This window comes from Nilaparvata lugens, chromosome 4 (genome assembly GCF_014356525.2).
Source record: "Nilaparvata lugens isolate BPH chromosome 4, ASM1435652v1, whole genome shotgun sequence".
NCBI lineage: Eukaryota > Metazoa > Arthropoda > Insecta > Hemiptera > Delphacidae > Nilaparvata > Nilaparvata lugens.
This window is the reverse complement of record NC_052507.1, coordinates 66,015,710-66,041,445: the sequence shown is the minus strand read 5'-3', so window position 1 is coordinate 66,041,445 and position 25,736 is coordinate 66,015,710. Positions and strand designations below refer to the sequence as shown.

Genomic DNA, 25,736 nt, shown 5'->3' with positions numbered 1-25,736 from the left:
TATTATATTGAAACTGCTTAGACCTCTCCGAACGCTTACATTATTATATGAATTGTGAGCTGCATAATATTTATACGTAACTCATATAACTTACGTATTTGAAACATTCACTTTTACTCTATAGGGCTTCTACAATAATTATTAGTATGAAATAAAATTGATCAAGAGAACAGTACACTTTTAATATTCCATCTATTCACAACATGTTATGACTTATTAGAGCCAATATCAAGGGCCAATAAATAAGTACAGACTCCAAGTAAGTATATGTTCATATTCTCATTGAAATGAAGAGCATCACTTTGCTTCGAATGACTATCTCATCTATTAACCCTCTCACTTTCCATTACCCATCCTCAAGCATAAAGCTCACTTGGGCATCACCCACAATTGAAAAACATTTATATTCTGAGAAGCATTTCTATTACACCATCGCTGAAGAATTTAACTGTTGGATTTTCTGGAATTCACGCGGAGACTAAACTGCTCACTAGATTCACAAACGACAAACGACTTTTAAACTGAACACGAGCACAGGTGTTTCGCAATCTCCCTCGTTACACAACATTTTCCACCTCATGAGGCTTTACTCCACTTTCTCGCTTTTTCTACACCACCCTCTCCTTTTTGCGATTCAATCATCAACTCTGTCGCTTGGCAGGAAGATCTTTCTTTGTCGCACAGCTGGAGCCTCTATCTCTGTCGCTCGGCAGGAGCCTCAGGCTTTTCACGCCTCGTTTCACTCCCTCATCATTCCCCTACTACACGATTTGAAATCGGAGATTTTTTCAGAATATATGTAATGGAAATCAACTTCGATATTTTTATCATTCTCAATAAAAATCATTCTCTCTTAAAGCTCTAGTTTTGGAAAACATAGTTTTCTTTTTTCAATAGTCAAAAATATATATCACCTTTCTTCTCTTTCTTTTATAGAGTTAAACGTCTCTCGCGAAAAGTACTGGAAAATACTCACACTCTTGTGAGGCTGAAATGTTGGACTACAACTGTCAAGTCTTGATGAGTGCTCCATTGTTCTTGTCTGACCTTTCCTGCATTTTTCTCTTAAACGAACTCATTACAGGAAGCTACTTGTAGTACCTAAAGCACTCAGCTCCCACCTTGAAACTCTCGAGACGTCTTCAACAGTGCTGCCAAGTTGGGAATTGTTCGTTATCGTTTGAGAAACTCGTAACAAGAATTTTCCGACGAGCTGTCGCGCAGTTGGCTGGCTAGCAATTCTTTCGGCGGTAAAATTGGAAGCGACTTACGACGCCGCGGGGTTTCCTAATGAACGCCGCTGCTGATGTCGATGATGCTTGATGAATTCACGCCGCTGAATTCTAGGACGCTAATGAACGTCTGGCCGGCCCGGTTTCTTACTTTATGTCCATTCATTCGTCACAACAACACCAGTCAAGGATCATCCCCCAACAGTAATTTCTCTTCCTTTCAGCCAGAACGAATAATACAGTTTTGGATACTTCCACGACTTCTTTCAACTACCTGTTGTAATTTCTCTTTCTTTCAACCGGCCGCCGTAGAAAGAACAATACAATTTTGGTTACTTACACGACTTCTTTCAACTACTTGTTGTTTTCTTCCGAGATAAGACATGCAATTTCCTTTTCCAAATTCATCAAATATATTCATTATCTTCTATGATTTTTTTCTTCTTCTTCTACGGAGAATAATCCTGACAACATGATAAGGCATACAGTCTTCCACTTCAATTTGATTTTCATCTACAGTACAGTAAAGGAGAAGGATAATCGTCAGTAAACGGTTTTCATGACCATATTCGGAATACTTGGGCGTGTCTAGACTTGACCAATGACAGTAGAGCTCAACGATCATTGGTCAACGACTAATGGCAAGACGTAGGGCTTCACCCGAACTTTATATTCTACTGCTCAATTTTCAAAATTTTAATTTACCAGAGATAATAATTCACTAGAAATATTTTTTAATTTTATGGATTCACGAGAAATAATTCTATCAACAACCTATTCAATTCTTCTGTCAGAAATCTCTGTTCACCATTGTATGAATTGAAGTGGAAAAGTGAAACTCACTACTGAGTAGCTTTAAGAAATGTCCTACATTCTCGAATTCAACTCAAACTTTCTGTATTGCTGTGAATGTGATGTTTTGGAGAATATCCATATTGAATGAAGATGGATTGATACTGTCAAGACGTCTAATTTGTTGAAACGATTCGATATACTAGTTCTGGTTGTTGACTTTTTGGAGAGAGCTACTCTTATTTATCTCCAAAATAATTGAAATTTTCAATTTCCAGATAGTTCTGGTTGCTACACCATTATCAATCTCTAGTAAACTAGGAGTTTGAACATCAAAATAGAAGAATATAAAGTGTGAATGAGGCCCAACGATTGGCCATTAGTTGTTGACCAATGATCACTGAGCTCTACTGTCATTGGCCGAGACTAGAACGCCAAAGTATTCCAAATATTTATTTATTTATTTATTACAGAACAAAGAAGACTACAGCCATTAAGCCCAAAACAGTCGTCACTACAATTTACAATCGTATTAAGCAAGTTACTAAAAAAAAGAGATACAGTACATGCAATTTACAAATACATAAGAAAAATATTAGGAAAGCATAAGTAATTGAAAGTAATCTAAGTATAAGTAATAAATACAGAATGAGGATAATAAGTTATAAAAAGAATACAATTGAGCATAGAAACAGGTTATGGGGAAACATATGCACCACTGTGGTCATAAGAACTGTTAACCTTCAACATCTAGTGTTTTGATAGTCATGGAATATTCTCATCTATGTCTTGTACTTGTGCCAATTTAATTTTTATTTCCGAAAAACGTATATTTTTCGAAATTTTAAGATAAGGATCTTGACAAATTGTGAAGATCTATTTTCAGTGCTGGATTATTTTTGAATTGGAAGTGTATTTGAGTTTTACTGACACAGAGCTTCTTGGATGTGGTACAATTCAATTGTACCAAGGGTTTATCACGTTATAAATTGTTGATTACAAAAATATCTTCTGGAATATTGATATTTTAGCTTAAGTTGATTTCCATCATTTTGTACTATCAGTTTATTGCTTATTTGAAATTTTGAATTATTTGATGATTTAGTACCGTTCATATCGTGAGTTGATTCTCAGCCTATTTTTTGCTGCAATATAGCATCGAAGTATCCGAAAGTTTATGGATCATGAATCATGAATCATGTGCAGTAAGCCCAGGGCTCTACACGACTGTTGATGATATTTATACTTACATCGTTCTCAGATGTGGTAGATTGTTAAATACTCCTGGCTCAATGAGCCTCAAATTTGGTAGTCGAACTAAAGACCTGTAAACAAATTCAACTTGATTAGTGAATGGAACAAAGTGGAACTTACTGCTATGGATATATTCAATGGTGAGCTGAATTATCAGAAACTGTAGATAATACGGTGAATAGAAGAACACTATTCGCGGAGTTCGCAATAATTGAATGCTCGAAAGCTAATTGAAGATCAGGATTTTTAGGGAGTTCATGAAGACCTTCCTTTGGATTTCCTCATCCAGTTTCTTCTTGAAGATTCAACTTGTCAACCTGAGCAAGAAATTCAGTGGTGTATAGTGAAATTGTTTGTCAGTTAGCTCAAATTCAAAATCATCCAATACAAACTATTCACATTAAATGCTCAGATATTGTTTAAGGAATTGTTTTCAAGTTGATAAAAGTTAAAATGAGACTCAAACATGATTGCAAGTCTTGCGCATGAAAAAAGCTATTCGAGGTGATATTTGAACTAGTACTTTAATCATGAATGTAATGAGCTTGCGTTTATGGAAGTGCTGTGAATTAATTAAAATTGATCTTCTCTTCCCACAAAAAAACCCGTATAATCTGTGTGCTCCTGAATAGTATCAAGTTGACTGAACTAATCTCATTCCTGAAAATCGTGTTTCAAAAAGCTTCCAGTAAATTTAATGCTCATTCCTGAAAATCGTGTTTCAAAAAGCTTTGAGCATGTAAGTCTCACGTTCACATATTGCTCGAATTCCATTCTGACAACGTATTTTTGGCATTAGCATTCCTCCTCCTCCTCTAATGAGTTTTTTCATACAGATGCCTTTGAATGTTGAATGGATTAGAACTTTAACATCGATGTTCCTTCCTCGATCGTGCTTCACAATAGAATATTTACATCAGTATTTTCACAAAGATTTACTTTCCACTAGCCAATAACCGAGGGTTGATTACATCTAACATACCTCAATAATGACATATTTAATTTATCCATTGTGAAAATTTGACCTCGTGAAAGAGGTTGGTATACAAAATTTGAGACTGCTTGGAGCTTGGAAAGGATAACAACGCAATTCTATTTTTTTTATCCGCTCCTGCGTGGATTGGAAATCCTTCTTGGAAATTTCATTGCATCCTGTAGATTTCGAAGTAAATACTCAGCTAATATATATATATATATATATATATATATATATATATATATATATATATATGGTGAAGCATACAAGAAACACGTGAATAACCATCAGCTTTTCCATACAGGAAAGCGTTGATTAGAACCATAGAAACAAAGACTCGCGCGCTGTAGGTAATTACGTTACTTGTCGGCAACATTGGTATTACATTAGCGCCACGTCATTGACTTTCAAAAACGTCCTATCAAAGCCACATTCACAGTTCAGCGTCTGATATTTAGATCGAACGTACTGGAACTTAATTACATAGATTTGCTCGCTTTGGTTTAGCTAGCTTGATATCACGACTCCAATTTCTCCTTACCAGTCTTTCTATTAGGATATCAGGAGTTCTCTCTTTCCTTAGTCTGTGTTAAGAATCTACTTATTTGGTTGTTCTCTAACAAATCTTTCTTTGCTATTCTATCTTTTCTCTCCTCACTTTTGTGTCTTGTTGATATCAGAGAGTATAGTAAAAATATATATGAAAATATGATTTATTCATCAGAAAAATTCATCATATTCAATTTTTGTAATAATACAATGCACAATTGGAATTATCTAGAGAATAGTAACTATTGAAAATTAATATTGAATGAATAGTCCATTCTATACTCTATGGTTTATATGTATTTTGAGGAGCTCGTTATGCCATACTGATTGAAAAAAATGTTCATCTACACTGGTCAGTGCTTCAGCACTATATCTTATAATATTGATTGTGCTGATATTGTGCACATGATGCTCCAGCACTTTTGCCATTAAAAACAAGATGAAGTCAGCATGTTGAAATTCTGGGAACAAGATACTGTAGTGAGACGTCCTGTCTCTTCGCGTCTCAAACTTAATGAGGAGTCCTATCAGAAGTTCTATCAGAATTATTTACTATTTTTATTTCATAGTGGGTCGACGTCTAGACGTGTATTCAATATTTGGGAGGCATGTTTCAATTTACGATTCCAATATAACATGAATTACAATTGAAATAATTAAATTGATAAAAACTATTACAAAATAATGAATATTAACTTATCCAAGCTTACTTTTGAACGATCCTTCAAAATATCTAGAACCTTGGAGTATTTCTTCTGGAAGAGTCATGAAGATGAAGAATACATCATAATTAATAGAAAGGGGATGTTATATTTTAAAATCAACTGTATGAGTTATATTAAAATAAGACAGTGAAGGCGGGTATTAGATGGTAGACTATATTATAAGTATTTTAGAAATTATAATATTAAAAATTTTATATTTTGTGGTATTTTAGAATATTTGATATTATTGAAGTGTCGAAACTTACAATAACTGACTATATTGACAGACAATAAATTAGTATTTTGCTAATAATCTCCACTCGAAACTAAAATTCTTGAAAATATGTACCAAATAATATCAGGAGCACTGATATTCTCAGTTGAGCTGAAACAAAACGCGCTGTGTAGTGAGCTGACCTTTTCGAAATGAAAACCTTCAATGTCATGGCCAAATGCGATGAATTTATAGCCTTGAAACGTTTTTTCTAGAGCGGTTAGGTGTGGAGATTTCAGCGAATTAAATCTCTTCCACTCTCAGAAACAGACCTTTTTCCCTGGAGAGCCGAAAAGCGATTCAGCTGTACTCGGCGTCGAAGACAACGGAAAAACAGCACAAAAGTATAAAGAAACTGAGAGAGGAAACACCACGTAATGGGAAATAGTGCTGATCAAAGGATGATATGAATCGGGTTGAGAAAAGAAAAGAGAGAGAAAAGCAGTGATTAAGAGGCCTGTTTATCTCGCCAGGTTTCTGGCCAAAGTAGGGCAGTGTAATTAGTGCTTCTGAAAGCTGCAAAGACAGATTTCATCTATTTACAGCGATTCCATAACCTCTAACCTACAGAAAATGATTCCATAATGAGTTGATGATGTAATCAACATTTATCAGAGAAATTGGCCTACGGAAAAATTCCATAACACTATATTTATAACCAGCTATGAATGAAACTCTCAAGTGATGGTGGGGCAGAACTCTTTTAATAGAAACAAAATTTCATCATAACATTGAGTTCCAGAAGTGGAGCACTCAGGATTGATTTCTTATCGGAGATTGAAGCTATGAACACAAATGAGCAGTTATTGCAATTTTCCATTAGAAAACAGGAGCTCTTCACACAAGCCATGTTTCTGCTGTTGAGTATTTTTTTTAATCTACATTTAATCCATTTTAACTCTGTATCTGAAGGATGCCTTTCATTCCCCTTTGTGAAATATGAAAACACAGCAATGTTCCATCATAACTTTAAGCGTCTGTAGAAAATGAAAGCTATTACAGTAGACCTTCAAACTTCAATGTAGAAGTACAATCATCGAAAGCTCGTATAAATTATAGAGTTTAATATTGAGATAGGACTGCCCGGGGGGCAGTATTGGTTGAATAGTAACTATCAATAAATCTTCATTGGAAATGCTGACAAATAAAAATGATAAAAGAGCTATGATGTACGGCGGGTTGCCTATATGTACCCCTATAAGAATGTAATAGTGTGATATTGAGAGGGTAGTATTGTAGTTGTTTTTGTGTATCTTATATTATTTTTCAGGTTTTTGAACTGGAATGAACTTTGATTTTTACTGTATGTTGAACCCTGCGTTTTAGTGTGAGAATATTTGACCATTTTTATTGAATTTGCTAACTTGTTGCTTAGTTGTCGAAATTAAAGCAATTTTCGTGCATTTTTCAAATACAGTATCAATATCTTGTCGAAAAAGCTTCTGTATTTGGGAATTGTACGACCATTGACCTTTTTGCAGCTTTGGCTTTTCCACTGGGAGTTATGCTCAACGCTCGTGGAGGGGGAATAATTTTCAGTGAAAGGGCCACAGTTGGTATTGAGACGTGAACGGAAAACATGTAACGGTGTGCGAGCCTCGGTCCTCTGAATGGGCCCATTTCCCATTCAGAGGGACAAATTGTTATGTTTTCAGTTATCAGTAATTTTTATCTAGTTGAATAGGAAACCAAATTTTATAGAGTTAGTAGGAGTAGAATCAGGAAATTATTTGTGCGTGTGAGTTCAAGTATAGTGAGTTTTATTAAAGCGTATGTGAGTGTTTCTGAAGAGTCCAAGTTTGAATATTGTTAAAATGGTGAGTACGAAAATTTGTTGTTTTTCTTATTAAGCTCAAATTTAGTACATAGAATGACCGTGGCCCGAATTTAGTTGCAGCAAGTTAGCAGGTTCCCAAAATGTATAGATTAAAAATTGAGTATGTCTTCTTAACCTGAATCGATTGCTGAATAACTTTGTTCTGTTTGAAAATTTGACATGTTACCTGACTTTTATCAATTCGTTCTACCTATTTAGAGTTCAATAAACTTGAAGTTGAATTTTATTAGTATTTTTCATTTAAGTTCCTGGCTCGTAGTTGCTAATTGCTATAATAGGTGATAATTTATGATAAAGATGATAATCTGTGCATTTGAATGAACGAATCCACTAAAAGCTCCCAACCAATCAAGGATTCAACTAGAGATTTGATAGCATAGTTTTGGTAAATATTATAGGAGAGAAGAAACAACCCCCATCCGTTTACATTGGTGCGCAGCGGTGGTATAGTCTGCAAGAATGACTATCGAACCACATGTATTCTTATATATTTCATATTTTGGAAGATTAACTCAATAGAGACAAATATGTCACCGGTTGCAGGAATGATGTCAGGTGTGGTGTAGGGTTAAAAATACCTCCACCGGTTACAAGAATAAGATTCTTCCCCCCCTCACCCCAACGCAATTGATATTGAATAGTCCCCTGGACTGGAGAACTCGCTGATGAACTACTGTACTGATTTTGAAATCCGAAACTTGTGATAATTTATTATAGGAGTCTCCTCTGAACGCCAATATTACCGTAAAAATCAGACTATAGAATTATTCATCATAAATCAGCTGCCGAGTGGATTATTAATTGCATGTAATGACGCATGTAATTAATATCCCAATGTAACTTAGTAAAAAATCAACTGTCATGTAGACTATTAATTCAATGCAATTACGCATAGTAACTGAAAGTAACATAGTATTTATTCTTTCGACCTTTCTCTGCTTTCAACTTGGGCTGACCTTGCCAGTTGTCTTTTGATGTGAGCATTTTTGATACACCAACCCCAGCAACAGCCATTAGCCTTTTTCATACCGATATCTCGCCGACATGACATACAGACTGGATTTATAAATAAAAATGGAAATCTAAGTAACTTATCCTTTTTATAAATTGTTTACTCACAACATGTTTCGCGTATATGATTCAATAATCATTAACTTGATTAAGCTAATGATATTGTCATCATGATTTGATTAAGTTATTGATAATGGCATCATTATAGCCGAAAAATGTTGTGAGTAAACAATTTTTAAAAAGGATACTTAGATTTATATTTTTATTTATATTCAAGAGTAGCCTTAACGGAAAAAAGAAAGACAGGATTTACTCTGATGAACAGTATAAGAGGAGTTTAACTGCGCGAGGTCTACTGTTCACAGAACTACTAGTGTGAATCAATAGAGCTTTATAGAGCTTTATCTATGCTGATGACACTACCATACTTGATTCTAATACTAGTGTAGAGGCAGTACTTGATAGGCTTGACTCCTCGGTTGAACGCTGCAGGGAGTGGTATGCTGCTGATTGTTCGACTCTCAATGAGAGTAGAACAGAAAATATTCTATTCACGCTTAGAAATAAATTTAAGCAAGGAGCACCAGGAGTACCTAAAGCCGATCAAACTGCTGGGGTATTGTCCTAGACAGTAAATTGAGTTGGAGTAGCCACATAGAGTATCTGTGTAAGAAACTGTCCAGAGCTATGTACCTACTAAGAAAACTAAAATGTTGTGTCAGTAGGGAGGTACTTATTCTGACTTGCTATGGTTTGTTTCATTCCCATCTCAATTATGGGCTCCGTCTTTGGGGTAACTCAAGTGATATGAAGAAGGCATTTATTTGGCAAAAGAAGCAATTCGCTGTATTGTTGGTCTAAGGAGTGTTGAAAGCTGTAAAAATAGTTTTATCGAGCTTAGAATCATGACTCTCCCTTCAATGTACATTTATTGTAACCTGGTCCATGTTAAAAAAACCTAACTCTATTAACAAGACATAGCCATCAGCATGAACAAAGAACTAGAAATAGGAATAACCTAATTACCCCATACATCAGACTGCAAAAAACATTCAAAAGCTATAATTATCAACAAAACTTATTATTCAATAAATTACCGACAACAATAAAAAAAAAACCACAAAAAAGTTCATATCTACAGTAGCACAATGGCTCAAAAAACAGGCTTTTTATACAATTGACGAATACCTAAGTCATAACGTGAGCATCTGACTGTTTTATATTATATTTGTACATGTATATATGTATACATATGTGTACATGTTTAACTTTATGTATATATGTGCTAGCGGTACGGTATATTGTTAGTATATGCAATGCCATGTTTTATCTTCACATGACGTTTGTTTATAAGATTTGTAATGTTCGATGACAAGAAAAATAGTTATTTGTGCAACTAGTGCGCAAAGTGACAGTTTGCTGCATCGAAAGAAACGTTTACGCCCGAGCCGTAGGCGAGGGCGGAATGGTTTCTTGAGTGCAGCAAACGAACTTTGCGCACGTATTTCACATTAAATTTTTCCTACAGTTACCATTGAATATGAAAAGTGGGTAATTAAGGGTAAAATTGCCTGAATAATGTAGTAGTGTTTGAATGGTGAGGCGGCTGTGTGGTGTGTGCTATGGTGGCACTGTGCTGTCGTTGTCCTTGGTTATAATATCTAATACTAATAATTAGCGCGTTGTGCTTCGTTGCACCTCTGCTCACTATAGCAGCCCAGTCACTGTTACCAACTTAATTTTGATTTTGCTGCACTGGTGCTCCATATAACCTACTAACTATTTTGCGTTGTCATGCTGCAAATCTGGAGTACGCAAAGTACTCACTTTGCGCACTAGTGCGGAAAAGTGATTCTTTGCAGCCTGCAATCAGTGCACAAATGGTCACTTTTCAGGGTATCTGTAGGAAAAGATTATTGATTGATATTATTATTGATAGGTTACTATGTATTGTTTTTGTTAGGTCCATTCTTGGAAAATAATACTCAAGAATATCCACTCTACTTAGATGAGAGAGAAGAGTGAGTGAGAGTGAGTGAGAGTGTGTGTTTGTGCTTGTGAGTAGAAGGAAACGGGAATGATAGAATAACGGACGAATGGCCACGCCTCCAAGTTCCCCATACTCTCTTCTGATTGGTTGATTGGAGATTGGAGCGCTTACTGGTGTAGTTCTCAATTCTGCCGGTAGGTGGCACCGTTACTGGGTTTTACCTGTACACGACATTACTGAGTGTAACTTCCTATTGCACATGGGTTACCTGGTTCCCCCGAAGAGGTAAACAAGTCAGAATCAAATATATTTCAAGACAGACTGCTGAAATCACCTGTTGGCGCATGAATGGACAACTCTCGAAACACGAATGAGTCAACTGGAGTCACTACAGTTTTCTCATGCACTTTCAATGTGTTCCTGTTGTATCCTGTAAAAGGGCAAAGGAGTGAGCAAATTTCGTTGGTCAATTCTGAATGTATAATAATTCAGAGAATCTAAAGTTGATTGATGAAACTGAAATATTCAGTATTATTCAATGAATAAGGCATTTTTAAAATGATTTGCATGTAGATCGTAGATGGGATGATATCCATCGACACGGACCTCTTGCCTAATACTCGTAGATCTTTACTTATCATTATATAAGAGGTAATGTGAGATCACGTCTGTACTGTGCTCTAGAAGGAGAATGAAGAATGCAGAATTTACTCACAAATCAGTCAAGCTCTCTCTGTAAGGCTGGAAGGAGTCTGCGGCCAAAACTTCTATGGCTGCTCTTGTAATGGATCTGCAAAAATTGAGACATTCAATATCAATAGAATCACATGACAAGAGTAGCCTAGATCTAGATAAAGCAATATATCACATTTTATCATAATATCAGGGAGAAAACTCCTCCAGTCCTTCCACTAGGAAGAAAGTATTCTTTCTCTGTGGCTCTTCTAAACTATGTTGGATATAAACGCATCTTGGATCTATATGAATCGCATTATTTTGCACCGATAATAATATCGAGTCACTTCATGATCACAATCGATTTATTATTCTCATTATCTCAGATTCCAGTTCAAGTTTCGTAAAGGCTAAGGCAGGGAGCTATGAATTAATTAATTGAACGACATACTCTTATTTTCAACCAAAATAATTAAATGTTTTTTTCTCAATGAGCGGCGAAGATGTTCATTACAAATAATATAATGAATATCATTGATAATAAGCCGAGAATAGCATATTTCATATGGTTTTGACTAACTCCATACCTTTCTGACAAACGGTGTTTTTTCATGATATGCAATGTTGCATTCTCATTCCCTGTTTAAATTTTTCATAACAAAATGCTATTCATTGAAAAAATGAAGTTTGAGTCTGGCTGAAGAATTACACTGTTATCCAATTTCTTTCCCCTTGCCTAACCCGGTTTTGCCTAAATCCGGGAGTTAATGCTAATCGTTGAGAAAGATGAAGTATACATCAATGAATGAAATTTTCAATTACAATGTATATCAGAATGCTCCAATAGAATTTTAAGCATCACATTTACTGTTCTGTTGGATTTGGCGACCCGGCAAGCCTTTCGGTGGTTGACAAGCGCGTTCTTGCAAGAAACGACAGTGAAAACGAAGACGCCCGAAAGTCGTTGGTTTTATGCCATCTTATTTGGAGGACCAAGTGGTTTTCCAGAATGTTTCATCTAACAGTGATATTACGATCGCCAGTTACCAAGTTTACGACTTTGTTGCTGCATAGAATCAACTGAGCCCTGAATAACGAGGCTTTATTATGACGTGCAACGTGTTCTGAGGGCCCGAATCCGTTTTACAGCTGCATAATGGCCGCACTTCGATCGACCCCGCTCGTAAAACCAACCAAGTACGGGGCACATTGTCTCACAATGTCAAATTGTCCTGTAATACCCACACTAGATAATCACCTCATTGACAATCAAATATTCATATGCTAGTTGCATCGTTACCTCTACAAAATCATACCGCTATTTGCATACCGTTTCCTAATCCTATTCACATAGTTCAAAAGATTCAACTTGGTATGTGGTGGATGAGATAATAAAGCTAATATATTCGACTATAGTCATAGAATCCATGAAGGAATTGCATACAATTTGAATAGTATATCAACTGCTAGTGAATTTTATTGTTTATCAACAGTCTTAATGTAAACCAAAGTATAGTTTCATATTTCCAAGTCCCAAGTGGTTTGAAACTTGAATGGCTGTCTAAACTACAAGTGAACTGCATCATGATTTATGTATTATGTTGTATTTGAAGGCCCTTGAATATTGGTATCATCGTTTCCAGAATAACTTCAAAGAGAATAATAGATTCAGTATCTTGCATGCTGATTAGAAGTGCATGCTGTATACTGTAGCCTTGTATGAATAATTTTTAGTTTGGGAGAATCAAACAATCAAAGGAATGTGATGAGGTTGGCTACCAATGATATGAATATGTTGGATACCCTGATATCATTGTTTCATTATTGCCAAAATTTTTCATTTTATAATTCACTCCTTCCACACTCCTTGAAATTCATTGTAATTTCCGTTTGGGAAATACATAACTTAACCAATGAGAAATGTTTCACGTACTTTTAGAGACTAGATTTCCACAAAAATGGAGTGATGCGTGGTTTAGTGGCTAGAGTGCTTGCAACATAGAGATCCCGGGCTCAAACCCTCTCATTACCAAAAGTTTTTTGACCATATCACTCCCGTGTTATCGGATGGACACGTTAAATTGTCGGTCCCGGCTGAAGTATGACAGTCGTAAAGCCCATTGACGGCTTAAATTATATATTCAGGCGGTGGGACCTTCCCGCAAGGGACTCCCCACCAACAAAGGCCATACGAGTTTACTTTTTCCACAAAAATGGGAAAGACAGAATCGAAATGGTGAAAGTTTTCAATATTAACTGTGAATTTTGATAGTCCACCAATCCCTCACAAAGTTATCGTATTATCTCATTCATGGTCATGGACACTTTCATGGTCTGATTGGCTGATTCTCGATAATCAATCAGCCAATAGGAGTGCTTTCTGTCCTCAACAGAGAGATCAACAGTTCGTACTCTTCCAGTTCAATTTATTTTACCAAAAGACATTTTTTTAGAAAATAAAGGAGCTATTGAAAACTAGGGTGTTCTAGGGTGGAATATCTTAACAGCAAATTTTTAACCTCATAAAGAGTAAATTTGTAAACACTAGTCTTGATATGCCTATTGGCATATTATTAGTAAATTTACTTTGATGTTTATCTTAGGCTGTTTCATGTTATCTGATGATGTTTTATGTTATCTGATATTGAGTTAAGTTGTCTGACATTGTTTAATGTTGTCTCAGTGTTATTTAATTTTTGTAAATGTCAATCACTTTCCTTTGTACCTTACCTACTTGACAAGATCCAATATACAGGTGTCCCACGAAAGGTGTAACAGCCGAAGACCATGGATTTTACATTGAATTTTCAACACAAAATGTCCATTAAAATTTTCTTATATCGACCTTAGTTTTCGAGATATATCGATTTTTCGATATTTTTTAAAAAAGTTGATAACTAGGAAACTATCAGTCAAAATCGAATTCTGAGGATATGTTTGGAAAGAGGTAGAAATTTCCAATAAGATTTATATAATTTGTTTCTTTATTTAGCGTTTTTGAACTTTTTATGAGCGTTCAAAGTTGAAAAAAGTACATTCGTCGAGTTCAAAGCCGAATTTCAAACAGTTTGAACACTCATAAAAAGTTCAAAAACGTGAAATAAAGGAACAAATTATATGAATTTTATTGGAAATTTCTTCCTCTTTCCAACCATGTCCTTGGAGTCAGTTTTTGACTGATAGTTTTCTAGTTTTTGACGTTTTTAAAAAATATCGAAAAATTTATATATGTCGAAAACTAAGGATAAGAAAATTTTACTGGATATTTTTTGATGCAAATTCAATGTAAAATCTATGGTTTTCGGCTGATACACCTTTCGTGGGACACCCTGTATATGTTATATATTTGTAGATCAATATTATCAATAAAACCTACTATTCTATTCCTGTTGTGCCATGCCGACTTGTCTGAAAAACACCCCTTGTACTTCGGCCGATAGTGTATCTTAAAGTACATATATGTGGAAATATTGGAACGAATCTTGATTTTTCTTTACTCACAGTCCGGGTCCTGTAGCTTTGCCTATCGGCGGGGGCCACTAGACTACAATACTACCCAAACAAAAACATCGAACATTCTTGAAAATGTATCTCATCATAAGCAGCAGATGCTCTTTTCTATATACGCAACGTGTTGCGTCAGAAAAGATACACAAGGAGCGTTTTGGAGCTAAGTCCTTTAAGAACGACACAGCCTATTAGTCTATTATTCGATCAACTTGCTTTTTCCATTGTTGGTGATATGTTGAAACTCTCTCATTCATGAAAAATCTCTGTTTGTAGGGAGCTTCCTTCAATTAAGCTCTTTAGGGAGTTTCCTCCATCTAGGGTCTCTGAAGCCTGATGTTTTTGCAAGGCCGTGAATATTACCCCGCGAACCATACCTTGCCTATGTTTGCCGTTTCAAAGTCACGGAGGCAAAGCTACGGGACACGTACTGTAGTTGATTTGATTGATTGACTAGGAGTCGAATGATAGGTACTTACAAGATGTGCAACCCGCGTTGCAAGTCGCTTGGCACTCGCTGCAAGTGGTCGCCGCGACACTTGCACTTGACGAGCAGCCGTGGCGGGTCGCGATGGTCGCTGCAGCTGCAGCCGGGCTCGTGGCTCTGCACCATTGGCGGCAGTTGGGGAGGCGGCGGCCATGTTGGATGCGGCTCGACACCATTTTGGTCGGCCTTGACGGCAAACGGCCATGTTGGATGCGGCTCGACGCCATCTTGGTCGGCCTTGACGGTGAAGTGTGTCAAGGTCACGGCTGTCACCAGAGCTGTCGCCACCGCTCGTCTCTGCATGCTTCTGCCAGAATATAAAAACATACATTGGAATCATATAGCTTGAGATATCATAGGATGTTCAACCTTTAAAATAATATTATTACTCTCCACAAACTTTTCCATGCTCTCTCCTACCATACCTTATCCCAATCCTTCATCAATCTCCCCTTATTCTCTCCTTTTTTCCACCTCACCTTCTCCAATTGGCCATTGTTCTTGATCTCTCTTTCTCCCATTCCAGCTTGCTATTTTCTTTCACTACCCTCGTCGTTTCTCGCCGATTATATTCATCTCTCTTGTATTATTTATCATCCTCTTCTACAATACTAGATTTCTTATTCTTTTTCTTCTCAATATTTCTCTAACTTAATTTCTCTTCCCCTTGTTTCATTCAATCTTGTGAATTTCATATCCATCCCTTTTATTCTCCGTTATCTTCACTCACGTACCTCACTAATGTACTGTACCTCAATAATGAGAAAATAAAGCTCAATATATCTATGTAGCTGCTTATCTGAGATGTGAGATAAAACAGCTCATTTTCATTGAACACATACGATAAGATAAATGTATCGTGATTAATAATTGTGTTTTCCAGAATCCTTGAAAAAATAAAATTTAACATTTTGAATCCCATATAAACATTTATACAGGATTAGGCAGAGAAGTATGGATAGTTTGAAATAACTGATAATGATTTATTGATTCGAGTTATTCGAATAGAAATTCACATTGTATGAATTTTTGTGGGACTTAAATGAGCAAGTTTGCAGTCTATGAAAAATTCAAAAATACTACTCGTCGGTTTGCATCCCATTGTCACTGATGCGCTCCCGTTCTCGAGCAATGAATGATTGAATGAAAATAATATTGAAATCTTGGGTTATGAAGAAAATGAACAGAGGATTTCTGCTTCACAGAGTGTAGAATTACATTGAGTTTGTAAGTCAAATAGCCGGTCTCTTAAAAACAACAATGAAATCCCAAGTCTGATATCAAGTTCATCGTTTCAACCACACATATTAAGAGTTGGCACATTAAATTATTCATTCATATTAAATTCATTTCTCGAATGGAAATTTGATGTTCTCATTAGAGAAGTGTCTTTCATTCACGATGTAAATCCTCGGCTATTAACTCCGTCAGCCCAAAGTTGTACAGCCTACCATCCTCATTGAACTACTGTATGGAAAGTCCACATTCGAATTCAAATCTTAGCTTGTTGTTATGGACGTGACAGTAAGAAAATTAATCATTTCAACTTACTACCTGAGATTACACATAAGGTACAAAGCCTAGTTGTCACTTCCATGGATAATGTAGCGTAGCGAGTTCGCCTGTATTAATATTTGTTCAGATCACGAAAGTGTATGCTTGCTTGGGTGAGTTAGTGAGTGAATGAGTGAGTGAGGGAGTGTGTGAGAGCGAGGGAGTGAGAGAGTGTGAGGGAGAAAGAGGGGAGACAGTGATAGAGTTTGTGATTTCGCTTCACATAACAGGGCGCAGTGACGCAATTTGATTGTCGCTTGCAACGCTAGCAATACATGGGGTTTCCGAAGCGCCGTATTATTCAAATTGCAATTCACTTGGCTTGTAATTCACTTGTTTAGCACACACACCAAAAACACTGGATTACTTCAATTATTCAAAGCAAAGCCTGCAAAACTATTATGGAATTCGAGAGAGAGTCTAGCTTTTACCATTCCATTTCTCGATCAGAGAAGTTCATTTTCTAACAGTGCAAAATTGGGATGAAGTTTATTTTTTAGAATTCTATTTCATGTGAGAAATCAGAAACAACAGGATGATTGATTCAAATAGAAAGAAAAATAAAAAATCTCAGTACCCTTTTTGAATTATTTAATGACAACATGTTTCAACATTGATGCCATTTGGCATAATTTTAAATGGCATCAATGTTGAAACATGTTGTGATTAAATAATTAAAAAAGGGTACTGAGATTTTTTATTCTTCTTTCTATTTATATTACAAGTAGCCCTATACAGAAATAGGATGATTGATTATCTGTTGATTCTACCAAAATGAAAATTACGAATATAGATTTCAAATGTGAGAGTGAAACAATACCCAGATACATTTAGACTGTTGTATGAATAAAATTAGAATAGGAAACGTTGGGCTTGATCATTTTGTACTTTTCTAAAAGTTGTGTCAAAAAGTATTGAAATATTATTGTGTTTCAACGTTGTTTTCAAAAATATTCTGAATAACTGGAATGATTGAATTCTGGAAATTTTGGATTTGACATGGTTGCTGGTACAATGCACAATCACTAACTGATATCGAAGAAACCTGGGAAGCAGGAAAATAGCCTCCTAGAAATTATCTTTTGTGTTGACAGTGTTTCAGGAGTAGAAAAAAGAAAACATCGATGTTGAACATCTTTCAATAATAAGAAAGAGAAAATCTTGCGATGTGACGAAATGGGTTACTTCGAACAGAGGTGCATCCCTACATAATCAAAGTTACTAGGGAAATCAGAGGACAGTTTTTGAGGATTTGGATGAGCATCACGCAGTGTAGTGACGCTTGGGCCCGCGAATATTCCTTGAGGGAATAAAAGTCCATATAATACAAGAGATATGGAAATATTTCAGTATTCAAGATTCCTCTGATATTCTCGTCACTGAAAACACAATCGTTACTCTGATCAAGCTTTACATGAAGGGCTATGCTATAAAATATGAACGAGAACAATGTTCTATGTATGAGTTGTGCCTTCAGCTCTTTCAAAGAAATGAAGATTGTGTTGGGGAAATTCGCTCTCTTTTATGAAGTGAGTTGAAAGGGACTCTTTCTATATCTCAAGTCTCATCAATTCATGAGAGGATTCTTGGACCTATCCTGTAGTTGACAAGAGAGAGAAAGCTGATCGGTAGATTGTTCATGATTTCAATAGGAAACAGGTTCAAGAAGATTCCATCATATTAATGAGAATGATGAAATAAACTCTTGAAAACTGCAGAAGAGAACGACATAGCGTCAGAGAGAGTTTGGTGAAAGAGTGGAAACGAATTCATAATGTTGTAGGAGGAAACCTTGGCTGAGAGGGAAAAATTGATGAACTAAAGAATATGAAATGAATACGAGAATAAAGGTAGCTCTACAATTTCCTCTTTGAACAATATTTAATGAACTAGATTTTTTGCAAAAATAAATATGTACAACCAGCATGAATATAACACAAATAACATGAAAAATACATCACACAATCTGTAGTGCAAATAAAACTTTCTGCATTGCCAAAAAAAAACACCTTGAGTGTTGGCTGTGAGTCACAGGGAACCTATCGAAAAAAGAAAAATTTAGGAAGAGAAGAAGTTTTAGGCAAGCGCCTGTTCATTCTATGCAATTTTGAAATGTTCTTGATCTGATGAATATGAATATGAAAGATGAGACAGACAGAATGAGATATTTTGAATATAAGTGAAGTGATGGTGTTAATGATATGATGGTGATGAACACAGGGCTTCGTGATTGAATTAATCACCCCTGGCTATTCTGACGTGTGAAATATTTTGATGTGGTTGCATGAGGATGAGGATTACAACCCGCAGAAACAGAGAAATGAGCTGCAATACCCGCAGCAAGTAGAGCTCATTGCAAGCCAACGTCGGCGTAAAGTCCACCACGACCAGTGATAATTAAAGTGCCACTAGGCCAAAGTCACAGCTTTGATCAGGGCCGAAGTTTGCATGTTTGCACATGGATTTTGTGGCCAATGAGCTTTGCTGCTTCAAAGACAAAACTGACGGATAGCCTACCATGTTCCCCACTGACGAAATGCCGTTTAAGCCTTCACCAAATACCCCCAACTCTTAGCATCGATTTTATGCTCGGTTTCAGAGTTTTAGAGCATATATTGCATGAGTTGCACTGCGCCAGTCGCTTCGAAATAGAGGCGCAGCTGGGGTGGTTTAGAAACAGTAGGGTAGGCCTATCCTATCTTCCTCTGAAATAAGGAACGAGAATGAGAGATTCACCCTATCTGCCTCTGAAATAAAGAATCAGAATGAGAGAAATTTGGCAATGGTTTTGGCCATAACTTGACCAGCTTGTTCATGAACAATGCCAATAACAGTTTTAATCTGACATTGTCTTTTTTCTGAACAGGCGCGGATTCAGGGGGGGGGCGACCATACATACCACTTTTCCAAGTGGTGTTACTACAGTTACTACTGTGGTTGCATTGGGATTGGAGCCTCCCTGAACAAATCCAAAAATCTATCTAATATTTAAAAATAAAGCGCTCGAATGCTGTTTTCGAATAAAAACTCCAACAGTTTTCCGGGTAGGGGAGTGGAAATTGAAAAAAATACCATGAACAAGTAAAAAACTGTAATAGCTTACTATTATTCCCAACGTTTTCAACAACGATGTTGCATTTTTATAATATGACTTTGAATACTAAACTATGAATGACAATAGGTATGCTAAAGGAGGAATTCAGACATCTCATATGAATATGATCGTAGTAGATATTACTTGTAGATGCTTCATTCTATAAATACAAAAACATCTACATAATGTTCTGTGTTGTAGTAGTTTTATACAACCTATCAAATTCTATTAGTGAGCAGAATAAATCCCTTCATCAGACACAAATAATAGCATGAAATGGTTGGAATAGGGACCTTTCCCAATTTGTTGATGATCAATAAACTTTCATTCTAGATGTATTCTCTTACAACAAGGAAAATTATATTCACGAGGAATGGATGATAATATTGATCCACATCAAGGATCCAAGTGAAACGGAAGTTTATCTTCTATTATGTTAAGGGCGCTGAGCTTTGAAGGTCTGCCTTTCTCATACAGTATCCACTTGACTTTCAAACTCAATTTTCATTTCTAATTTAAAGAAAATATTTTCACATTTTCAGAGTTTGTCCTTCTATTGACAACAGAACCTGGTCAATTCTTTCAGAGGCATTCAATACTATCGGTACTTATATAGTTTTTGTATTGAATAACTCGTTGTTTGATCGAAAATCATTGTGAAAAACTGGAAAAGGGAGATAGAGATTATTGCTCAATTTTCTTGGACAACATTTTTTCTTGATCTACTGCATGCAGAATATGGGGATGAGAGGATGTGTACGGTATTTGTTAGAAGGGTGTATGGTATGCATGCTCGTTATCTGTGTCAAAATCGTCATAAACACATTTTTGTGACGTCTATTTTCAATAATTTCCCGCAGAGACTCACTCGACCGATTTCCCTCTCCATTACTTGAGAGCTAGCCTAGCCCATACAACCCTTGGAGATAAAAATAATTATAATGCATGATTTCCTAAGTCAAGAAAATAATATATTTTCATAAATGAACAACAGCTGAATAGAGGGGGCGATTTTCCAAAAAAGAAATTGAAAATTATCAGAACAGAAATACAAAATAATGAGTGTCACATGGGCTCAAGAACAGATCATTCTATATTATTGATGAATATTTCGAATTCGATGTCTTGTTGGACAATGTAGATCGCTTTCTGAAGTTATGAAGCCCAATATACTGTATTGTATCCATTGGTCAATAAATATTATATTATATCAATGATTATTTATTTGCCAAAACCCATAAAGTGTTGTAAGAAAGGTCAAAAAATGTTTTTTTAATTAATAAGAACAGCCAAAGAAATCAATACAGAAAAATTATATAGAACAATAATAAATATTAAATATCAACACAGAACCGTCTTAGAAAATATAATATAGGTTGGCTATATTAGTTTTTCTAAAGACTGAGAGAAATAGAGTAAGATTTTCTATGACGTGAGTATGTCCCAGTAACTGTTTCCTCCAATAGCAGTAGCAGAATTGAGAACTACACCAGTTGCCGCGTTCCAATCCACCAATCAGCAGGGAGCTTGGGAGCTTGGAGGTGTGGCTAGCTACTATTGGTCCGTCAAGAATAGAGAATAAATGAATAATAATAATCAATAATTAAATAAATAAATAATAATTAAGAATAAATGTCATAAGTTTGGCATTTTCTTTCATTCCCGTCTCTCCAACATATACACACCACTCTCCATCTTCAAGTGGAGGGAAATTTCAATTGTTAATGGGAAGCATATTCTCGAGTATCATTTTCCAACAATGGACCCATCACCTATACATAGTAACCTATGAGGTTCTATTGATTTACATATAATTAATTACAAGTTCCGGATTTTAAAATAGTACAATAGTTCATGTGCGAGCTCTCCAGCCCAGGGGGCTTACTAGTAGTATTCTCTTCACTCTATTGGTGGAAAAGCTGATCAATCATTTGCGAAAAACTTCAGGGAAGACAATAAGATATTCAAAAAGAATCAATTTCCAACCCCTATTAGAATTCAATATCCTGGAGGAACGTACATTGGTTGTAATTGAATTTGCTCATTGAAATGAATAATTTTCATTAGTTGATTGGAAATCTTCATTAGTCTTTGAAAATTGATCTTGCAATAAAATATGCATCAATTATGGTTCCCATTCAGATTCGTAAATATTTTAAAAAAATAGTCGTTGATTGATCCAATCTTTGGAAATTGGGTGTTGTAATATTACTCTATTCATAAAATTGATAACGGTTTTCTAAGATTGAGATTTTTCTCTCTTTGAATGATCCTCACATGACGCACAGGCTTGTGCGTGGTTAATAAACTCAAAATGACGTTAGTGCAGAGCTCAATATGAGAAAAATGTAATCGAAGAGTTGCGAATTTCGCCTTAAAAGGTCATTGGGCACGTGACGTTTGACAGTTGTTATGTGCCTCCTCCAAAGTTACCTTCACTTAATTAGAAAATCGTTTCATCATTCTGTTTAATTGACATTTAATTAGCGATTAGCAGAGTTATAGAATCAGTCTTGATTATCAAATTGTTATGACGACCATATTTTCAAAGATCACACAAGAACATGCTTTGTCGATAACAGGCTGGATGACATCTTAACCAAATGACTTATTTTTATTGCTAGATAATATTTTTTTACTAGAGATAATATTTTTTTTTAATCAGATTATGATAATCAATTTCCCATTCAAATCAATTTGCCTAATATGTGGTTTGACTCCTGGATTTGCTATTGAATTATATTCAAATTTTATGTTATCAACTTTCATAATAATTTGTTGCTTCCTGCTCCTGAGTTATCTTCTTCACAATACATGATCATCCAAAATATATTTTTGCAGTTTATATTTTCAGTGTATTTGAGATGAAGCTAAGAAGCTCCAGCCCTGTAAAACAAATTATGCCGAGGACAGATTCCAAACGCTACTCGCAAATCTAATGTTAATGATAAGTAACATACAGAAAGGGCATCTCTAATTCATTGCACATATCAATATAGCTGTTTTAATTAGTCAATTATTAAGATGTATCCGTATCTTCTCTTCATTACTATAATCATGAATTAGAAGAGGTGACTCAATCTTAGGAAGTGGAATTTTGTGGAAATCATGGAAAATTGATCGCAAGAAACTTTGATCATCAATCTTGTTTTCAAGTGTGAACTGTCACCTGCCACATTTGTCCAACAAACAATGAATGAGTCTCTTCGATCGCCTCAACTTGTCATTTGTCATGGAAACTTCTTTTTGTTGGTGCATGGATTCTAAGGAGACGAAGAAAGATTATATCGTATCTCAAACATTAATGTGATTAATATTATTAGCTTCTCATTCATGGAAAGTTTTTATTTTCGAGTAACAAAACAAATCAATAAAACAATTCTAGTCTGTGACAAGCTGGTCTAAAACCGATAAAAATAGAAACGGTTTTTCAGAACAGATCTTGAATACTTATTTCAGTTTACTTAAGTAGCGAACTAGGTGATTCGCTAAGATTCATAGATACTAGAGCAGATCTTAGAACTGAAGAGTACCGAGTAGAGTAGAACCATAGAGAAAATGTAGCATAAGAAGATGATTCAAGGCGTTCATGTCCCAAATTTGAAGCCGATTATTTGTCAGCTCAAGCCAATAATTACTCTCGACTACTGTCTATAATTATATTTTTATATTTGTCTGTTTATTATTGTAAATACTTGTCTGTCTATTGTTATTATACTGTCTATCATTATTACTGTTTTGGCCGGCTGATAGTGTAAAAACGGCACGGTATGAGAGATTACCAGAGTCACATAGCTCCACGAAAAAAACTACTAGAACTATCAATTTGAGTTAACATTGAAAATTGTAACATAAATGCCTTATACCATGGGATATCTTCCTATAATATTTTTTCTTCATGGTAGAACCGAATTCTAGTGATCCTAGCCAACAGGAGACCATCCGTATCAAAGCTACGTTTTCTATTCTGCGACCGCTTTGATTAGAAACCCATTTCATTGGAATACCATTGATCCATTGATAATAATACGATAGAATACCATTGACACTTATGTGAGTGCTCGAAAATTTTCGATCTGACAATGTGTGAGCACTTCTATAAGAGCCAATAGTATTCTTTCTCGGTCAGCGGCAAGCGATTGCCTATCAACATAGAGAAACGAAAACTATATTTCGTTCATCTCTATCAAGATACCAGAGCCACAGCTGATAAACCACTTTCCATTTTTGATGACTATCTATCTTTCAACTCTATCTTATCATTTGAGTGTTGAGTATGAGAGAGGGTCGGCTACGCCCTAGCTTCGCCCTCCTAGGATTGGTATAAAGGCAGCAATCCATCAGCAACAAGATTCATGAGTTGTAAAATCGCTTACCGGGGTTTCGGAATCCACCAAAAACTATAGTTTCAGTCATCATCCTCCACATTACCCATGCACAATCCTAGAGCTCATGTGAGCGTCACCCTCAACAAAAAAAACAATTCTTGTAAATCACTCTATTTCGAACGTTTATTATTCCATTCCCCAAGCTCGAGCTTCCTCTTTTGGGGAAGAAATTCCTATTCATTTGTTTTGTAATTTATGAAGAATAAATGAATAAGACAATTTGAATGCCAAAATCTGAACAATCTTGAGGATTTGGTGTTGATGGGAGTTCGTTACCTGATTCCCGAAGGGAGAGTCTCGATAAAACACCCGAAGGACGCCGACGTCTCTACCCATGCAACGTCGCGACGCTACTGACTCACAGAACGACACTTCACGTCGCATCAGTCGCGCATGCGTGGCTCGATCTTTCCAGATTCTGTTCTGGAATTCTGAAATTAGCACCGCTTCAACGGATAATCGCACGTGATCTTGATTGGCTACACGAGCACTTTGTTGCTATGCTTGGACTCGCAACTATTTCTCGCTATTCAATTGAGTACAGTAACTACTTCCCTATCACTGGATCCTTGAATAAAGTAAGATACTGATTGAGATATCACAACAATTGAGAGCAATAATTACTTCCCAACTTCTGGATCTGTGAATCAAGTAAGATACTGAATGAGCTTCCGTCAAATCCACAGTTCGAGAAAATGAGATATCTGCAACTCTTGAATGTGATGTTGTGTGTATCGTTAAGGATTTTTTTAATTTTTTTGACTTCTGACTTGAAATTTGAAAGTTGAAAGTTGATTTTGAATCACAAATCATCAAATCAATGATATCGTTCTTGAGTCTTTCTGAGACTTGTAGTTTTGAGTAGCAATCGGTAATACTATAGCAAAAAATACTATAATACTATAATAGCAGAGATAACCCGTAATATTTTCCCCAGGCATTTTAGAAATTATCCTTGTCGACATACGGTAGTTTATACTGAAGATTTCAGGTGAAGAAATATAGCTTTTAATTCAAGAGAGTGTAGAAACTCATGTGTCAATGAGATTGTTTCAAGATGAGATTATTCAAAAACATAAATAAGTGAATTTTTTTTCGTGTAGTTAGGGGTGCTCACAGTGGAGGGGGCTACACTTCAAGTGAGAGTATGTAAGTACTACCACATTATTATTCCACTGCATCATTATGGAGCTGTGATACAATTCAAGTTTTATTCAATGACATTACATAATATATAACAAATTCCATTACACAGTTAATATTACAGGTCATTGAATACAATAATGTTTGCTTAAGAAATGTCTTTCCTGCAAACATGAGTGAAATACATTATACATTATAGAATATGGAACAAACTCATTAAAGAATGTTATCAGGGAGTCATGTGACAGTAAGTGCGGGTGCGGGAGTCA

General features: G+C 35.7%; 1 protein-coding gene across 1 annotated transcript in view; it reads right to left on the bottom strand.

Moving 5' to 3' along the window:
- LOC111049725 (lutropin-choriogonadotropic hormone receptor) overlaps positions 1 to 24,673 on the bottom strand; it is a 68,990-nt gene extending 44,317 nt beyond the window's left edge. Inside the window, 4 exon segments of the mRNA XM_039427064.1 lie at positions 3,275 to 3,349; positions 11,335 to 11,409; positions 15,281 to 15,595; positions 24,601 to 24,673. Of these exon segments, the coding sequence (XP_039282998.1) occupies positions 3,275 to 3,349; positions 11,335 to 11,409; positions 15,281 to 15,591 (461 nt within the window). The 5' untranslated portion in view covers positions 15,592 to 15,595; positions 24,601 to 24,673.
- Positions 24,674 to 25,736: the final 1,063 nt, after the last annotated feature.